This window comes from Triturus cristatus, chromosome 2_2 (genome assembly GCF_964204655.1).
Source record: "Triturus cristatus chromosome 2_2, aTriCri1.1, whole genome shotgun sequence".
In the NCBI taxonomy this organism is placed as follows: domain Eukaryota; kingdom Metazoa; phylum Chordata; class Amphibia; order Caudata; family Salamandridae; genus Triturus; species Triturus cristatus.
Genome location: NC_140582.1, coordinates 967,323,606 through 967,342,210, shown reverse-complemented (window position 1 = coordinate 967,342,210; position 18,605 = coordinate 967,323,606). Strand labels below are relative to the sequence as shown.

The following is an 18,605-nucleotide window of genomic DNA, read 5'->3' as shown; positions in this document are numbered from 1 at the left end:
TTTTCTTTCCAGACTTCTTTAAAGGGATCCCTTTTTGTGCATAATTAAAGGGTTTTTTTGGGGGGGAGGGGGGGGGGCAGGGGAAGTCCTAAACTCATACATTGAAGCAATACTTATTTTTTTAAAACATGCAGTTGGCATTTTGGTACAACTACGAATGTTTCACAACTGGATTTTAGCCTCAGAAATGTTTTATGCGTCGATAATAATATCTGTTGAACTGGTGCTTAATGGTGCTCACCATTACTTGTTGTTCTACTTTCAGAGACTCGTGCAGTAGTCCGAACCAAACAGAATTACAAAACACCCTAAAGGAACGGAACATTTCATCTTCCTGTGTGGATAATTATCGGTAAATATAAAGCTTTTACTGACATCACTAATTTAGAATCAGGGATAGTTCTTGGCAAGCAATTTTAATTACGTTAGTGTTGTTTTCTAATCACTTTTATAACTCTACACTTTCCATCCGGTATTAGATGCTGGCAGAATACTTTTAATGCAGGTATTAATTAGTGTTATTTGCCTGCATGTTGGTTTCAGAGTTAGCGGTATAAAAGACAAAGGAAGCCTTTATTTCCCTGTGTTGGGTGAACCCTAATTGCCAAATATTTTTTTTTCTCAGAGATAGATAGATATTTATCGTATAATTAATTAAAGTCATTACAATTTCATTTCCGCCTGCCTTGACAGGGGTGCCCATGCTCCCCTATTTTATTTACCCTATAAATAAACCCTCTGATGGAAAAACTCCTAGGCAGTCAGGCTATCAAACCAATCATCTCTAGAGGCTTTGAAACCAAGGTACCAGCGTACGCAGATGATATAGCTATTTTAACTACTGACCCGGATGACGCAATTAGGGAGGTCACGGCCATTGCCAAGGAATTTGGGCAGGCATCTGGCTATTCTCGAACGAAGGGAAAGCAGTGATAATATGCACTGATAACATAAACTTCAAAGATGAATGCTATTTACCTTGGGGTCTGCATCAGTCCAAAAGTTGATACAATAGTCAAGACTAACTTTAATCCTTTGATGGAGACAATCTCAACAGATCTTAAGAGGATAAATGGATTGCATCTGTCTGTTGTTGGGAGGGGAAACGTTCTTAAAATGACAATGTTGCCAAAAATGCTTTATCCATTTGTCATTTGTCACAGGCTTTATTTCGATAAATCAAATCATAAAAGCATCACATTAACACAAAAAGACATTTATACAAAAACAAATTTAAATTAACCATTAATTATGGAATTTTTTTCCAAAACATATCAAAGAGAATAAAAACAAAGTTAAAAATTTAAGATTTAAAGTTGATGCTTCAATTAAAAAGCAAATTAAACATTTGATGCTAGCCTTTTGGCTCTAATGGACCATGTCCACGATAACATTTTTGAAAGACCACAAACGTACAATCTCCGGGTGTCCGATGTTAGAATACAGAGTGTCTCGCTTGAGTGCCTAGTGCCCATACACCGACATATAGGTTTGAGCCACGCTTGCCTTGGGCGCACATAGGCCGAACAGACAAACAGAATATGCGGTACAGTCTCTACACTAATTTGACAAAAGGGACAAAAAGGACTTGTCTGGGACGGGGGCTTCCAATGGGGAGTTAAAGCGCGCACTGGAAGAGACCCTAACCTAAATCTAAAATATAGGGCCCTATCATGGGATTTCCATACCAGATCTAGGTAGAGTTCCCGAGATGGAACATCCTTATGTCTTAGGAACTCTTCCGTTAGCCTGCCAAGAGTTGGGTCAGTACTAACTCTATTGGTAACCCAGTTCCAATAGAGGGTCTTTATAGTCGCTTTCGGGGGAGAGGACCGACTATCCCAGGCTTCACTAAGACCTAGCTTACCAAGGAGATGTTTAACATCTTTAAGCCATTTTATTTTATGCCATCCCACCATTGACATTACTTCCGCTAGGCCCTTCGTATACTTGGCAAGTTCTGGGACTCGCCACAGTCTAGCCCATAGAAGCAACGGCTGGAGTTTTGCCAGATCATTGATGGGTTGGCAACCTAGGTCAAGCAACAGGGGTATCATTGGGGTTCTCTGCGGAAGTGACATAATGCCCCTCAAAAATGTATTCTCAGACCTTGTCAATAGATCTGTGTTAGATGTGCCCCAAAGCTCTGCACCGTAGAGGGCAGAACTAACACCCTTAGCCTTATAAATGTCAATAACAGGTGCAATAGGTCGGGTCGTGGCAGATCGCTGCTCCTTATACAGCGCCCCTGTAACCCTCTTATGTTTTAGCAGCATTTTATGGAGATGAGGGGTCCACTGCATGGTATCTGAGATACGGATACCTAAATAATCGAATACAGTGACCCTCTCCAGGGATACATTGTTAAGTACGGGGGGTCGCCCAAGTTTTTTCGGGGGATTTAGCACTAGAAACTTGGTCTTGTCAGTATTTATGACAAGGCCACGTTGGTCACAAAAGGCCTGAAAATTATCTAGGAGGCCTTGGAGGCCTACCGGAGTCTTTGATATTAGGAGCGTGTCATCGGCGAATAAGATGGTGGGGATTCGCTCCCCTGCCAGGGATGGTGCATCTGATGGTTTTTCGAGTAGATGCTCAACAACCCCATTCATATATAGTGAGAACACATCCCTGGTGGACCCCTCTCCCCACCGGTATCCTGTTCGTTTTCTGCCCCTCGGTGCCCCACCTCACTTGCGTGAAGTTACCTTCATGTAGCCTCACTAGAATAGACAAGATATTAGGTGGAATCCCCATATCTGCTAGCACACTCCATAGTTGTCCTCTGGGCACAAGGTCAAAGGCAGTCTTTAAGTCGATGAATGCAAGATAAAGTCTGCCTTTGCCTATGACAACCACTTTCCAATAAATCGACTATAACCTGAAAGCCTGCTCTATAGTACCGGTGCCAGCCCTAAAACCCGCTTGATAATCAGAGAGAATCTCATTATCATTAGCCCATTGAAGGATTCTCTCAAGCAGCACCTTCCCCACAACCTTCTGGGTCGAATATAATAAGCTTATAGGGCGATAATTGGCTGGGTCCTCCCTCTGGCCCTTTTTAAAAATGGGGACGACCTCAGCCCCCTTCCAGGATTCGGGGATAGCGGCACCTTTATCAATTGCAGTGAGTAGGGTATGAATAAGCTTCCCCCATTCCGGCAGATTAGATCGAAGCAGATCCCCAGGGATGCCATCAGGGCCAGCTGCCTTTTGGGGGACAATGCAGCTAATCGCGTATTCAACCTCCTTAACTGTAAATGGGAATGAGGTGTTTTCTTCAGGTAGTATTAGGGAGCTGCAAGGAGCGGAAGTAATAGCGATTCCTAGCTGACAAGAATACAGACTTGAAAAATGATCAAACCAGGTCTGCCCAGTAATATTACAAGTAATGAGCTCGCTATCGGGCCTGTTCCTTGCCCTTATAGTGCTCCAAAAGCGACCAGCATCCCGCCCAGCACTGGCCTCTCTAAGTGTATACCAATATGCATCCTCCCACTCTTTTTTGGCTTTTGCAACCACCCAGTTATATTCTTTCCTGGCTTGCTGGATCAGGGGTTGTGACTTCGCCTTGACAGCCTCAATAAGGGCAGATTTCTTCTGTCTACATTTGAATGTATACCATCCCTGCTTCAAATTGGGCCTCTGGCGCCCTGTTACCCTACCCCCATGTATATACGCCACAAATTGATTACCTACCGATTTTAGGGTCTCCTGGAACAGTGACGTAACTCTAGAGGGATCAGAATGTTCTAAAGAGTACATCTCCATCTCATTTAGCGAGGCATCCACAAGTTGTCCTATAACCCGAACTTTTGCCTCATCTAGGGCAACTTTACGCCATTTGAGGCGCCTTCCACAATTAGATGGACTAATTACAGATGTGGACTTTAGTTTGCATGGTGAAGCTAAACTATTTTGTTTTACCCAAAGATGCTTTAGAGTTAAAGACAGGAAGTTGTGATCGCTGTCTACAGTGGGTATTACTACCATATCTAGGACAAATCGCCAAAGAGATAAGTCAAGGAGAATGTAATCAATCCTAGACGTATGATTCGCCCTATTGTATGTGTGGGCGCCCAAAGGATCTGAAGTAGCTCTGCCATTTAGTGCTCGTAAGCCATACTCCAGGGTCATAGCGTTCAACTGAATCGCCCTCTGTGTCCATCTTTTGATTGGTTGGATCGCTAGTATAGGTATACCCCTCTTGGAATCATCCTCAGTGACATCTAAGATGTCTTCAGCCGCAAGCGGCTCAAACGTACAGTTAAAGTCCCCCGCGATCAATACTTGTGTACCATCACAGGTATCACCAAGAGCTTTTTCCAGCAGTGCTACTGTGGGGGATAAAGAGCTACCTTTGGTGCCCCTGGCATATACATTAAATATGTCAAGAGACCTCCGTTGTCTAATCCTCTCAGTGAAATCCTAAGGATATCAGGTGAGATACTATGTTTTTGGGTTATGCTGCAGCCCAAGGAAATGCTCACCCATATGAGGAGGCCCCCCGAAGGCCGACCCCTCCCCGATGGTGGCAAAACTGCAGGTAAAAAATACGTTAACTAGCCGACCTTATAGTTAGGTTCAAGGCTCCATGTTTCCTGAAAAATGCATATAGTGTAAGACTCCACCAGGGTATTCCAGTCTGGAAGAGCTGTTTTCTTAGCAATTCCTGCTATGTTCCAGCTCATAATCCTCAGATCGGGCCAAGCAGCCTCCACCTTATTCTGCAGACAGATAAAGTGATCACTAAGTGGTGTTGGTGATTCACCTCCAGAATCAGTTGCCATAAATAATGGCGGAAGAGGATGCGATGAAGAAGCCTTGCTCTTCCGGACAGAAGTAACTGCTGGAAAGATGGAAGTCCCCAGGGGGGTAACAGATGTATTGTTGCAATGCGATAGACCAAATCCGGAGGAAAAATAATTGGCACACTCCCCCACAATTGCTATGCAATTACTGGTTGCCTCTACTCGAGGTACTAACTCGAGTCTATCCCCCCTATAAAGTACCTCAGGTTGGGCTGAAAACAGGTGTTTAGGAGAAATCCCAGGAGAAGTAATTGGGGACCTGCACCCTTTGGGCCTTCTGCTATCATTTGGGGCTGACAAGAGATTCAAAGGCAAGTAGTCTCTGCGTCAATACCTGGTATTGTTTCCGAGGTGAATTTCTCCTCTAGCAAAAGCAGGGTTTGGGTAGAATCCAAAGTTATCAACTTGCCCTCCCCACAGTTGGTTGCCAATGCTCTGTCTCTGATACCAGCTTAGTGGCCGCGGGTAAAAATATCCCAAATCCCGGGTGCTAATTCCACCCTCACCATGCATGTTCTGCTGGCTGCAAATAGTCCTTGCTACTCTACTGTCTTTAAAATTAACTAGAATACAATCCCCTTGGATGTCCTTAGTCCTTCTTCCCACCCAGCTAACTCGCCTAACAAGAATAATCCTGCCATCTAAGCCCCTCGGAAGTGGCCTATTATTGTTTAGCCAAAATGTAACTTTGTTTTTAAGTTCAGTGTATGATTCCATATTTCCCTGCTTTAAACAAGGGACTCCTACCAATATAGCTACATAGGGCATACAAGCTGGAGGCAAATTAGTGCATGGAGGGTTAATTTCACTACTATGAGCTAGGTCAAGATTTAAAGATTGATCATTGCCTTGTCTCTCTATATTACTACAATTCTGATTGTCCTTCTGCACCTGGGTAGGTGCGCTATCACGTGTCCCCTTATCCCCTTTGGATGGTAACTGGAGCGTTGGATTACTAGCCTTATTTGATTTTATGGCTATCGCTGGAGCTTTGCTCGTTGGCGCCTTTCTCTCCGGGGGATTAGTTCCACTCGGGGTCTCTAAGGCGCCATCCAGCTTTATAGATAAGCATTTGACCACTTCAGAAGGGGCTACCAGTGAAGATTGTTTCTGAGCATCTACTCCTGGGCTATTTTTAGAATGTAGCTTGATTAAGGCCTTTATGGAAAAAAAGTTGTCCAAAGTTCCCTGTTCAAAGTGCTCAAGTCTTGCTGTTAGCTCTTTCAACCTCTCAGTCAAAGGCAAGATAAAAGACTTCATAATATGCTCAATGCAAGCAATCGGGGGCATGTCCCTCTCAAAAATGGGGGGGGGGGCACGGTAAGATGGTATTACCACTAACATGATTGTTGCATTCCTGGATATCAAGGGATTTATCCAGGGGAGTCTCTATTCTTTCCTGAAAGCATGCATCAAGAAATAGACCTTGGGCCTCAGTAACAGCCGCAGCATCCCTAGCTGCATTGTTCTCAGTAATCTTGCCCCTTATTGCACAATTTCTAACGGGCGCTTTCTTTTTCTTGGTTCCCTCCGTTAACCCCTTACAGCTTCTTGCAGTCGGACAATCTTTAGCAGCATATTTAGACTTACGCCTAGCCATCTGCCCTCTAGTTCTTACACTAAGACTATCACTGCTTACACTTGACTGCGAATCAGAAGCTGAACTAGTATTAACAGGCGTATTACAACTCCCAATAACGATAGGAACCCCAACCTGGGATGAGGAATCAACAGTAGCCTGGGTTTGTAAAATGGGAGGGGTCAACGATAGTCTAACAAAGGAAGGGGGAGTCTCTGGGGATGAGTTGACCGCCGTAGGGGTTACATTTTGTAACATCAGGGGATAACCACCACCTGGAAGAGCAACAAAGAACGGTGCCAGTAGCGAGTCCTGGGAATTGGTAGAGAACAACGATACATTTGCAGGGAGTAAGGGGGGCACAGAGCCAGCAGGAAGCGAGAGACGACGCTCAGTACTTTCGATGGCATTGGCCACCACCCCTATACTTTTTTGGAGCATGCGATCTATAGCGGTTAAGCTAGGGAGCTGGGGTTTTATAACTTCTTTATGCTTTGGGACTGGAGCAGGGACAGGTATTACAGGGTTGCGCTTCCCCATTCCTTATCCTTATGATATGATATCAGACTGCATGTAACACTATAAACAGAATATATGTAACTTTTATAGCTTTTTACCGCTGATATTACACAAGCAAAAACCCTGATTTGAAATAACAGATAGCAAATAACCAAAGTACGAATACAAAGAGCCAAGAAGGGTGGCCCAGCCCGGCCTCACATGGCCACTAACGGTCAGAAACGGGCCCGCCTTGGCCCGGGCTTCGCGGGGCAACAGCGTCCCTTAAGTATGTATCCCAGGCGCTGCCTGATGACGTCAGCGGCAAGCGCCCAGGGAAGAGGCTGCTGGGAGATGTAGTTTTCCGTTGGCCGTGGAAAGTAAACTACAAACAATGAAACAAAAGTTTAGAGCCTTTGTGGATACAGGTCCCTTTTTCGTCACTGGGCTCCTGAGAGGTTCGTCCCAGCTTTAGTATTTCAGACCTTGAGGCTTGGTGCACGGGGGTTCCCCTGGATAGGCGTTGTGGACTCCAAAACGGGTTAAAAAGGAAATGCCGGGAAAAACAAAAGAAAACGAGTATCAGCCCTTCGGTATGTCTTACTTCACAAACATAAGGAAAAGGGGGTGAGGAATACAGCAGTTCTTTCTTCTGCCACTCACCAGAAGGTGTGGGGAGTGCTCGTGAGGGGGGGGGGTACTTGAGACGGCGGTGATTTACAACCGGGTAGCGGTTTTACAAGCTACGCAGTCACTCCTCCTCCCTCCTCTCCTCCCAACCCAGCCAGGCACTCGGCAGCGTACCCGGAGGAGTGTGGCTCGGCGGAAAGCGGGGACGGTGGCCTCCATGCAGTCCTTCTGTTCTCCGATCTACAAGGTCATCAGGGTTACTCCAGGCGTTCAGGTTCCTCCTTGGTTCGCGTCTCCCTTCCTCACTTGGTTCGCCGGTCGCGGTCTCTAGGTGTTCTCCTCTTCCGGGTTCTTCGTGGACTCCGCGGTTGCGGTCACGTGTCCAGGGTTTCCAATCCAATGGAATCAGGAAGCGTTCATTCTCTCCCAAACACCAACCAAGATGGCTTCAGGTGTGCCATACGTTTATCATAAGTAGGACTGTTAGCGCTCTAGTTGTTCTTTGGAACACTCTGGCATGCTCACTCGCCCTTAGCTGTCGGTGTCAGCCCTGGTGGGGTTTCAAGCTCGCTCATCCGTCAGTCTCTCTTCTTCCTCCGGGGTATGAGCGCACAGCATGAACGTCAAAAAATGCCGATATCTCTCTAGCACTGCCAGAGCCCAACTTCTCAGGAAGCACAAATCCTATCCCGCGCTACCAAAATTGAAAATGCCGTCGCCCGACGTATGCGTCATCTGACCTCTGACGCTTTATCTGTTTCGCTCTATTCCGCTTGTAATAGAGGCGGATATTTTACAAAAGGCTTGAAACTGTTTTCTCACACTTTATTTGGCAATATGGGAAAGTTAGACGGTCTTTGAAATATATATGGCACTTCCGCAGGCACAGGGTGGGCTTGCATTCCCTAATATTATACTATATCATTGGGCGTGTCTTTTACAACCACAGAAATAGAGGAGTCAAGAAAGTGCAAGACCCCAACTATATATGAACTTATCATAGGGAGTGAGGCTGGGGGGCTATTTCTACGTCAGGGGAAGTCAAGCTATTTTAAGAAGACTCGCTCTAAGGTTATGTATAGCGCCTGGGAAGTATGGACTAAGATGCGTAAGGCTATGTCAATCCCTAAAATCAACTATTATACCCCATTGTGGCGATCTCAAGCTCTTCCGCATTCCTTTTTTGATTTCATGGGTAGGCAATGGGAACAACTCAGCCTAACAATGATAGGCGATATATATGATATAGACCAGATACGTCCATTTGGTGCCTTACAGCAGGATTACGGGATCCCGACCAGACATTATTTTAAATATATTCAAATACGGGAATATCTTATCAGTCAGAAAGTAGGCTTTCCTGGGGAAAGATACCCCTTCTCGAGGTTACTGCAGGGAGAGGAATATCTATACCATATTGCAAGGTAGCATCCAGGATGATCTGGAGGAAACTCAAACAAAAAGGGCTGAGAAATTGAACGGCCCCGATGTGGACGTGTATACGGCTCTGCTATTAGCGGGTAAACTTTTTCGGGCAACAAACTTAAAGGCAACGCTATAAGATATTTAACCTGTATTTTACCCCGCTAAACTTTTTAGCTGGGGCACGAGAGCTGATGACAGTTGTCCAAGATGTGGGCAAAGACCTGCAACTATAGTGCACATGTTTTATGATTGTAGCAGATTGCTGTCTAGAAAAAATGAGGTGGTAAGCTTCCTGGAGGGGCTGCTAGGTCGTAGCATTAACCTATCCCCCAATTTGATGCTTATGGGCTATGATAGTGGCATAGCCCTGGATACCACGGAGAAATATTTCTTTTTTATCTGCACAGCTGTTTTTAGATTATTGATATCAGCAAGGTGGAAGGATGTGGACCCTCCCACCTTTCAAATGTGGATAGCTCACCTCCTGGGGGTCTACAATCATAAGAGTGCATTATATGCGTGTAGGGGTAGGGAGGCCAGGAAGCTGGAGTGGGCAATTTGGTCACCCATTGCAAGGTAGAAAAGGAATGTGGGCTGCTCTGATAGGAGAAGTAGTGAAGGAATATGGGATATTTCGTGAGTCATGATTAAAAGGAAATGATTTTACTTAATACCACATATGTAATTAATTGGTTTGGCCTAACCTATGCTCTGTTTGATCTGTACTGTAAGCATTATCTTTATAATAACATAATACGATTCTTTTAAGCCTGTTTTTAACTTTTATATAAGCTTTGATGTATTTATTTCATGTAAAATCAATGCACTGTCTTACTCGTATGTAACTGTGAAAATATGAATTGATTCTTTGGGTATATAATAAAATAAAAAAATTTAAAAAAATAATTTCATTTCCGCCTGAAGCATTAAACAGAACATTTCCAATAAAATCATTAAAAACAAAATCAATGAAGTGTTTATACTTAGTTAAAAAAAATCGATATAGTCTTCAGATTGTTACAAGACAACACAATTCCTTCCAATCTTATGTATGAAAACAGACAATTGAGTGGTTGGTGACAAAAATTCAGTCTCCTAAAAATTATCCATAAAGGAAGATTCAATGCGAAGGACGGTAAAGTGCTTCAGGGAAGAGCTGTGCTACATAGGTCCTCGTGCTTCTACTCAGTTGAAAGGAAGACAAATCTGTGACTATTTACAGCTTTTATTGTTCAAACCGTCAGTCCCCGCAGTTCGACAGCAACCGACTTTTCCCAAACCCCTGACACGGAATGTAGAACACCATAAACAGAGCAATCTACGCATGGAGCACGCACACAACCCTATTCACAGCCCTATATACACCACTTCCTTAACAATCAAACATAAAAACAAATGAACACCAAGGGGATGGTATAAATGTGACATCGCTTAATTAACAGTAAACCAAGAGCTAACAATGTACCCACAAGTGGAACAGGAACATGACAGTGGCACGTCACAAAAATAGAACAACATGCATACACAACTGAAATTTTTTTAATATTTTCTTTTTTTACATTTTGCATCCTACGAAATAAATATGAACACATTCTCTGAAATATGGAAGAACTAATAACCAAGAATCAAGGAAGACCATGCATAGTTTTTTCATATCATGATCCTTGAACTTCACAAGACAGGTTCTAATTCTATGTGGAATCTTAGGTTGGTGCTGGTCACGCTCGGTTTGCACATACTCATCTGCTACCTCACCCATCCTCTCACGCACATACATGTATTTAAAGCAAGTCACAAATTAAATGAAACTTTTGTTTCAGACCCTTCTATTCTTGAGGACAATCACATGCTCCTTCACGTCCAGCAAATGCCTTGAGAACCTGCAATAACCCTTTCTGGACAAGGCTAGGTTTCTTGATCTTAACCCAATCACCCGCCTTAGCACGTAATATGCTACAATCCTTGTCCGCAGTACTATACTACCTCTGCACTTCACGTCTCACATCAACAACACCATTCATCTTCACAACATCAACATCTTTCTGCTCCATCCATTCTTTATTCAATTTCATTCCAGCTACACTGCCCCCTAAACAAGGTGAAAGGTGACATTCCAGTGCTTACATGAGGTGTGGTCCTCATAGATCAAATCATATTCATCATCACAGACTTCCATTCCAATCCATGCATCAGTGTCAACTGAAGCTGATCTTTAATGACTCGATTTACTCTCTCAACTAGTACATTATTGCAAGGATGATATAATGATGTTCTGATGTGTTTCATGTCAGCCATTTCTAAAAATTCTTCCATTTCCCTTGACACTAACGGGCTGCCATTATCATTTTAAAAATCCTCATGATATCCTTCTCTCATGAACACCTCTTTGAGAAAATCAGTACTCACGCGAGAATTCACTGTGTCAACAAATTTGATCTCTGGCTACTTGGTAAAATAGTAAATTTAATACACAAACATACTTCTGTGTACTCACCAAAACACCAAATGGTCCAGAAATGTCAGTTTATACCATGGCAAAGTCACTGTGGTTATGGGGGTAATGGGACTAGGACAAGTCACCTGGGTCTTGTCGCTCATGATGCATGTACTACACTCATGGACATGATCTTCTAAAGCCCTATAAACCCCCGCCACCAGAAATCCTCACGTTTTCTGTGTTTCATGGCATGGATGCCTACATGAGCTTCACAAATTTAAGTTAGAACTCTGTTGCACAACATAGAAGGGACCGATAACAACCCACACCTGCTCAGAACACTATTCACTATCGTCTACTAATCTGAGACCCCCAAATAAGGAATCAAACTCACCTGATCCTCTTTAGAAGATGGCCACTGGCTAGTAGTAAACTTCATTACACATTTTATCTTGCTGTCACTGGCCAAAACTTCTATCCACTGCTTTTCCAAAAGAGCACCATTCATGGCAGCATTAATGGAACTCACTACACACATCATATCCAAGTCACCTGCCATCTATGACTAGAATCAAGGCTCACTCAACCGTAACCTGGACAAACAGTCAGCAAAAATATTCTTACACCAGCAGCATACTCTAACCTGTACTGGGGCTCCTGCAATACAGGGGTAGCTCTACCACCCTCACTAGTGCTAAATAGAATTACCAATGGCTTATGATCTGTTATTAAGATAAAACTGTTGCTAAACACAATGTTCCTGAAATACTGCACAACCCATCACAAACCAAATGCTTCCTTCTCTGTCGTAGAATAAATGGACTCAACACCTCCGAAGGCCCTTGAAGCAAACATAATGATTTCTTCACAACCCTTGCTCGGCCTCTGCATAAGCATGGCTCCCAGACCGAATTGTTGGAATCAGTAGAAATTATACAGGTGTCATTGGTATTAAACGGTTTAATAGTGAGGTAGATTAGAGTCAAAAACCACAAGAATCATGTAAAATGTGATACTAATATGGCACTTGGCACAGTGTTAGGTAGTCATATGAAGATTGATTTTTGATTCAGACCCCAGAAATCTGATCCCCTATTTTAGGCGTATGATGTCATAATACAAAATGGCCACCACAAGGGCCAGTAAATTATCATAAATGTAATATTAGTCTTCCAGCACATAAATGTAATGGTTTTTTAGCCAAGGATTTAAAAGTTTTTGCAATCTAATTGACTCATAATACACTATGATAAGTATGTAGATCTATCGTCGATATACATGGTGTTTCACGTACCTTGGTCACCTCCTTAACTTTTATACAACAAAGATAGAAATTTCAAACAAAAATCATGGTGCATCAAAAAATGTCTAGATTATTTTGTTACTATTTTAGGGGCACTTGGGCCCCATATACAGGATGTACCAAAAGTCTACTATAACATTCTTAATGACACCCTTCATATTTTTGCTATATTTTCTGTTATAATATAAAAACACATTTTGTAACATTTAAACATCAAAACATTTTTTATTGAAAAAGAATGAAAATACAAATTATATTGTTAGTTTAGTCATGTTTCTTCAAAGGTTACAATTTAGTCAGTCATTTAAAACATGTCCTCCTGATTGCATTATCCATCACAAACACAAAGACTAGTACATGCAAGAGACAATTGTGACCACTGAGGTTTATATCCTGAATAATCCCTCTGCCATCCTCACTGAGCTGGATCAGGCATATCAGGATACTTATTCTACCACGGAGGCCACATATAACCCTCTTGGAAAATATCTCTCTTGCTGTGCTGTAAAAGAGCACCCTCACTTGGTGGTACATTTTCTATAGAGCGATTACGCTTGGTAACCATCATTGTTTAACACTTGCTAACAGAATCTGTTTTAATGTTCTTTATGTAGAATCTAATTACAAATTGCTGAAGCTGACTGAAACTATTATTTGAAATATCTGGTGGGCAATGAGAGAGCTCAATAAATGTTTTCATGACATCCTGAAAATGTTGCCACGTTTCCCAACCTTTTTTCTTGCCACGAACTGCAAATACAGATACAGTTTTGCAACCTGTAAATATATGGAAATATAAATACCATCACAAACACTTTTGCCAAGTTTATTATCATACCCTTGGCTAGGCAGTAGCTTTTGATGTTTCCTAATACCAAAATCAATCCAAAAATTTGAAAGATTTAAGCAGCTAAATGCATAAAGAGCAATACATGCTACATCGGAATCAACAGTATGTATAGTACTAGACTTCCGACCACTTTCACTAGCATGTTTTGCTGGTAACTGCTAACTTGATCTAAGTTCAGATACCTTCCGATTTTAGGGAATAATCACCATGTTATCATCCTTTGTCAGTACTACAATTTTACCCTCTGGTATCTCAAGCCTCACAAAGTTAGAAGCCAAGAATTGGAACAAATAATTTTTGTTATCTACATTTTGTAGAAAAGTTGTCCAGTTTTTTGGTATATTTGTTGGACCTTTTACACAATAGTGTGGATCAAAACCTCGCCTATTTCTTTCTTCCTTTTTCAGAGACCCCTCTATGTGAAAGTCAAATACTATGCCTACTCATTTCAATTTGTTAAGTATGTTCATTACATAAGGCTGGAATATATAGGTGATGCAGTCTTGAATACTGCATATGTTGTCGGGTTTTTATAAATGTATTATTGCTGATCCATCCATAATAACAAAACTTGCAGTGCTGTAATGTTATTCATGCTATCTACAGTACCATTAAGCTTTTCCAAACAAGAGATGATGTCAGTCTGTGTCCCTTTTCTTAGCATGCCTCCCTCAGAAAGTGATGGAGGATAATCAAGATTCTCATGGGCAAAAAAATCCTTGAAATCTCCTTTTCTAGCTTGACAACCAATATACAGTCTAGTGAAAAGTGAGCAGTCGCTTTTTAAGATGGATACTTTTTGGTTCACTGATTTTGGGACTACCTTGTGAAATACACATAGCTTGTTTCTAGGAATAGGTTCAAAAATTGTTTTTTCGTAATGTACCAGGCATTCTTGAACAAACGAACCATATTGAGGTACCCCCACGTCGTCAGTAATGCACACAGATGTATTAGCATTATTACTCATGTTCAAGTTGGATGCAATAGTCATAAGAGTTTCGCCAATATCACAGGCATAAGAATTTCTGTTATCATGCAAAAACACTTTTGTAAGTTCCTTAACTTAATTTCTAATTAGAATGTTGCAAGAGATGTTGTCTTCATGGTAAGCTCAGTTATTTTCAATTTCACTGAATCCCATTGCTGTATGGAATTGTCCCAGTAAGTTGGCAATTAGAGCTCCAGACAAGGTCCGTTTAATCAATGTACTAGGATTATCAAGAATACCAACTGCCCCACCGTCTGATTTTTTTTATCCTTGTTACACGCTCATGCATCTGATCATGAGATATTTAGGAACTGGTAACATTGGCTTCAACTAAAACATTGGCCCAGCCACTACCATCAAGCCAATCTCCTAAAACTACAATAAATGATATTGCAATGTGTAATGCTCCCTTCATGACTACCATTTTGTCTTCCCCATACAATTTTGGAAGTAACCACTGAAATTGTTTAGCTGTTGCATTTACTGGTTGATCACATGTCACCACAGGAGTCTGATTAGGATTAATTGTGGTCCTTGTACGCTTTAGTATATCAAAGCAATGGCATACCTTAGAATGAGAATGTATTGAATCATTTAATAAACATAGCAATACTCTATGGCTTTCTGGGACAGAACCACTTTGGTTGGAGTGGAACACAGCCCAACTGGTGTGGCTTTTATTGGTTAGATTATGGAGTTCAAGAGTTTGAATCATTTGCAGCAATTCATCTCACATAGGTCCATTATGAATAGGAGGAATCTGGAAGGCATTAATATTACTTAGAGGTACATTTGGCTGTTTTTTTGTCATTGTACATGGTAACTGCAAATACCACTCTGGTAGGGATGAAGTAAATTTCTTGGTCCACTCATTTTCTTAAATTTTTAAGAAGGATGATATACCCTGTGCATCTGATTTTCTCTGTATCAGAGATATGGCTGTTCCATGGAATTACTGAGTGGATGAAGATGCCGAGGGATTGTGATCAATATTGTCTATTGCAGCACAAGTGAAAGTGAAGAGTTGAAGGTCTGTTGGACATACAACCCTGTCATTGAAGAATCACTTACATTGTTTGCTAGTTATTGTTGCTGACACTTCTCAAACATGCTCATATGACACGCATATGCCCAATTTCTGCAGTTTGTCAACTAAGTATTATTTTCGAGTTTTAGCATGCAACATTAAACCAATATAAAGTGGCAGTGGAGTTTTATTATTTGTTTTGTGGCTGATGTTTTCTTTAGGATTTGCCTTCTTACACTTACTGATATGATACCGAACAAGCTGTGAGACTGACAAAGTTGTACTCCTCCTATCATTTACTGTGCTGTCATTTGAAATGTTACAATCTTCCATCATCATTAACATTGGATTTAGCATAGCAGTCCCTACTGACTTTTGTTGGCAATTTTGCTCAAACTGATCATTAAATCCATCTCCTTCAAGTTGAAACATTTCTTTTTGAATAATTGCAGCAGCATTGGCCAGGCAGACACTATCCTGAAGAGCATTTTGTTAACAGATACTGAGTGTTTTTCTGCTATATCGTTTTGCGATATTAGAATATCTCTACCTTTTGGTTCAGCTGTAAGTTCTGGTATGAATGCAAGAATCTTTGCGATTTGTGCTGAATTGCATTACTCCATATTTATGAAGCCATTCAAAGCCAAGCAAAGAGGCTTTGTATAGCTTCATAAATATGACTTGTAGTTTTGCGTCGTGCATATACCACATTGCGTGGTGCAAGCATGATGCAAGACCCTCGTAAATATGCCCCTATGTATTTATGATATGCCTCTGCTTTAGGAATGTAACCAGATATAAAGATGATTTTATTCCCACCAGTGATCTGTTTGCACTCCTAATTTTGATTTAACATGTCATTTCACAGGCCAGTGCATATTTTGCAATGTGTGAGGACCCCAGATGATAGTGTCTGCAAGTTGAACACCAGATAAAGAAAACTGATTCAAGCTTCAGTACATGAAGACATTTCAGGGAACTTCATATTTGTTCACAAGGAAGGTGCTGGGGTCTATAATATAAAACAAACTTGGAAGTTGGGGGAAGACACAGATATTTGGTATGCAATAAAACTCATTTTCACGTCATAATTATAATGATGTATGTCTACATTTTGTACACCTGCAGTTCACATGTGGCAGGTGTTTGAGGTGTCTTTTTAAATCTTTGCGTTTTTCATTGTAGTTTGCAGCTGTTACATGAATTTCTGCTGCACTGATACTTTGAAATCCGAAGGAGTTGTACATTTCCTGCTTGTTAACACCCTATGTGCTGCAATAAATACAGTATCCACAGATCTATGTCAGATTTAAATAGCTTCCTGAATACAACAAGCATTGAAAAAGCCAATAGGCACATACTTTGCTGGTGATACATTCCTATGCGGAACTCGTCAGTCTAAAGTGAAGCAAGTAAAGGATTAGGGGAAAGGAAAGCATAAGCAGTCAAGAGTCTAACCCAAGAACCATAATATAAAATCTCAGGGAGGAGAGAGCAGCTTAGTTAGGGAAAGGTCTTCCCTCAGCAAAGTCAGGCCAAGATCTCCGTACAACTTTTCTAAGAAACAATTAAATACTTTTTGTTTCTCCACGGAACTTCTTCCCATTAACTCTATAAAGCTGGGACCAATCAGGTTGTGCCGTCTTCTTGGAACAGTAAACTCCTCTTGTTCCCATCATCGAACAAAAGAACACACAGCTGCACAACCTTAGATGTTTCATCAGTCTAGATGGCATTGTACAGGAAGCACCTTCCCATCCCAACACATGATGTAAATCACTCCTTTCAATTAAAGTTATCTGCTCTAACCCTCTCTAAAAGAAAACAATAATCTCCTCTTCTAACATTGTTATCTTATCTTGCTCCTGCAACAAAAAGGAATTTAGGAAGTACATTTCGAAATCAGCATTGTTTAACTGTTAAAAGCTTTGAACAGCTGAGGTCTACTCGCAGTTACATCATTCTACTTTGAGACAATGGTTATACTTCATTTATACAAAATGGAGCTCCTTTATACACATAGAGCTTGCATTAACACATGGATTGACATGATTATTCAAGATTATAAAACAAACATATCTTGCTGTGTCAGACCCCCCCCTTGAATGGCTACAATATCCATCACATAAGACATTTAAAGACACATGACTGCATTAGAACTTTGTTACCCATTGTTGTTTAAGCGTGGAGTTCCCCATCTCTCTCAACTCATCATAAATCTTACATTGCTCATCCTTCAACTCTAGATCTTCCCTCTTTTTTTAGTACCCTTACTCTCTGTGGATGTTTTTTCCCCCATTATCTATCTAAATCCATTCACGATAGCAAATAAATAAATCACACAAACACGTACTTCGACACTCCAGTAATATTCTTTACATACTTCCTGATCTCGTTACTCTTGTCTGGAATGTATGTGCATCACTGCTGCACTTTCAGCATCTTGAAAACTCTGTTTCCTTTTGTGAGTAAAATATCTGCAGCAAGCCTATTTTTCAAATCTTTAACCATTATGGCTAACAATTTTGTATCAATATCTAACAAAGCTCCAAGATTGCTGGTAGCAACCTTATCAACTAAGGAGGAAAGCTTTCTACTTTTTAAGTCGTTCAAAACAACACATATAGAATGAATCATAGCAACAAAAATATGTCCCACTATCTGGGAAGCACTACTGTGCTTAACTCTTCCAGGAAACTCTTCCCGATCGGGAGCCTAAGCCGACTCGAGCCCCTGAAGAGTGCCCTTGGAGGGACACTGGGGTGAGCTCATCTCCATCTGAGGGAGTATGGTGGCTCTGGTCCTCCCCCCCCCCCAGGTGAGGAATCTGGGGACCTCTGCTTCGCTGGGCCCTGGGGAGTGCAACCAGAGCAGAGCTAAGTAACTGCAGTGACTCCCTGGATTGGCCAGAGGACTGGGAGTGCGGAGGCCAACAGGCGGGCTTGCTGCACGAGAGGGGTGCACTCATCCCCATCTGTGATGAGGAGCCCAGAATAAAAGGAGAGGTGCCGACTTTAGGTTTGCAGGGGGTGGGGAGAGGTGGGACTATTGTTT

The 18,605-nt window shown here is 41.8% G+C and overlaps 1 protein-coding gene across 2 annotated transcripts in view; it reads left to right on the top strand.

The window, feature by feature from the left end:
• The window catches only part of LOC146863010 (ADP-ribosyl cyclase/cyclic ADP-ribose hydrolase 1-like), a 515,922-nt gene extending 499,274 nt beyond the window's left edge, over positions 1 to 16,648 (top strand). For both annotated transcript variants that reach the window (XM_085642394.1, XM_085642393.1), the window contains 2 exons: positions 266 to 352; positions 16,420 to 16,648. In XM_085642394.1, coding sequence (XP_085498520.1) covers positions 266 to 352; positions 16,420 to 16,486 — 154 coding nt within the window. In that variant the 3' untranslated portion in view covers positions 16,487 to 16,648. The remainder of the gene's footprint in view (positions 1 to 265; positions 353 to 16,419) is intronic.
• Positions 16,649 to 18,605: the final 1,957 nt, after the last annotated feature.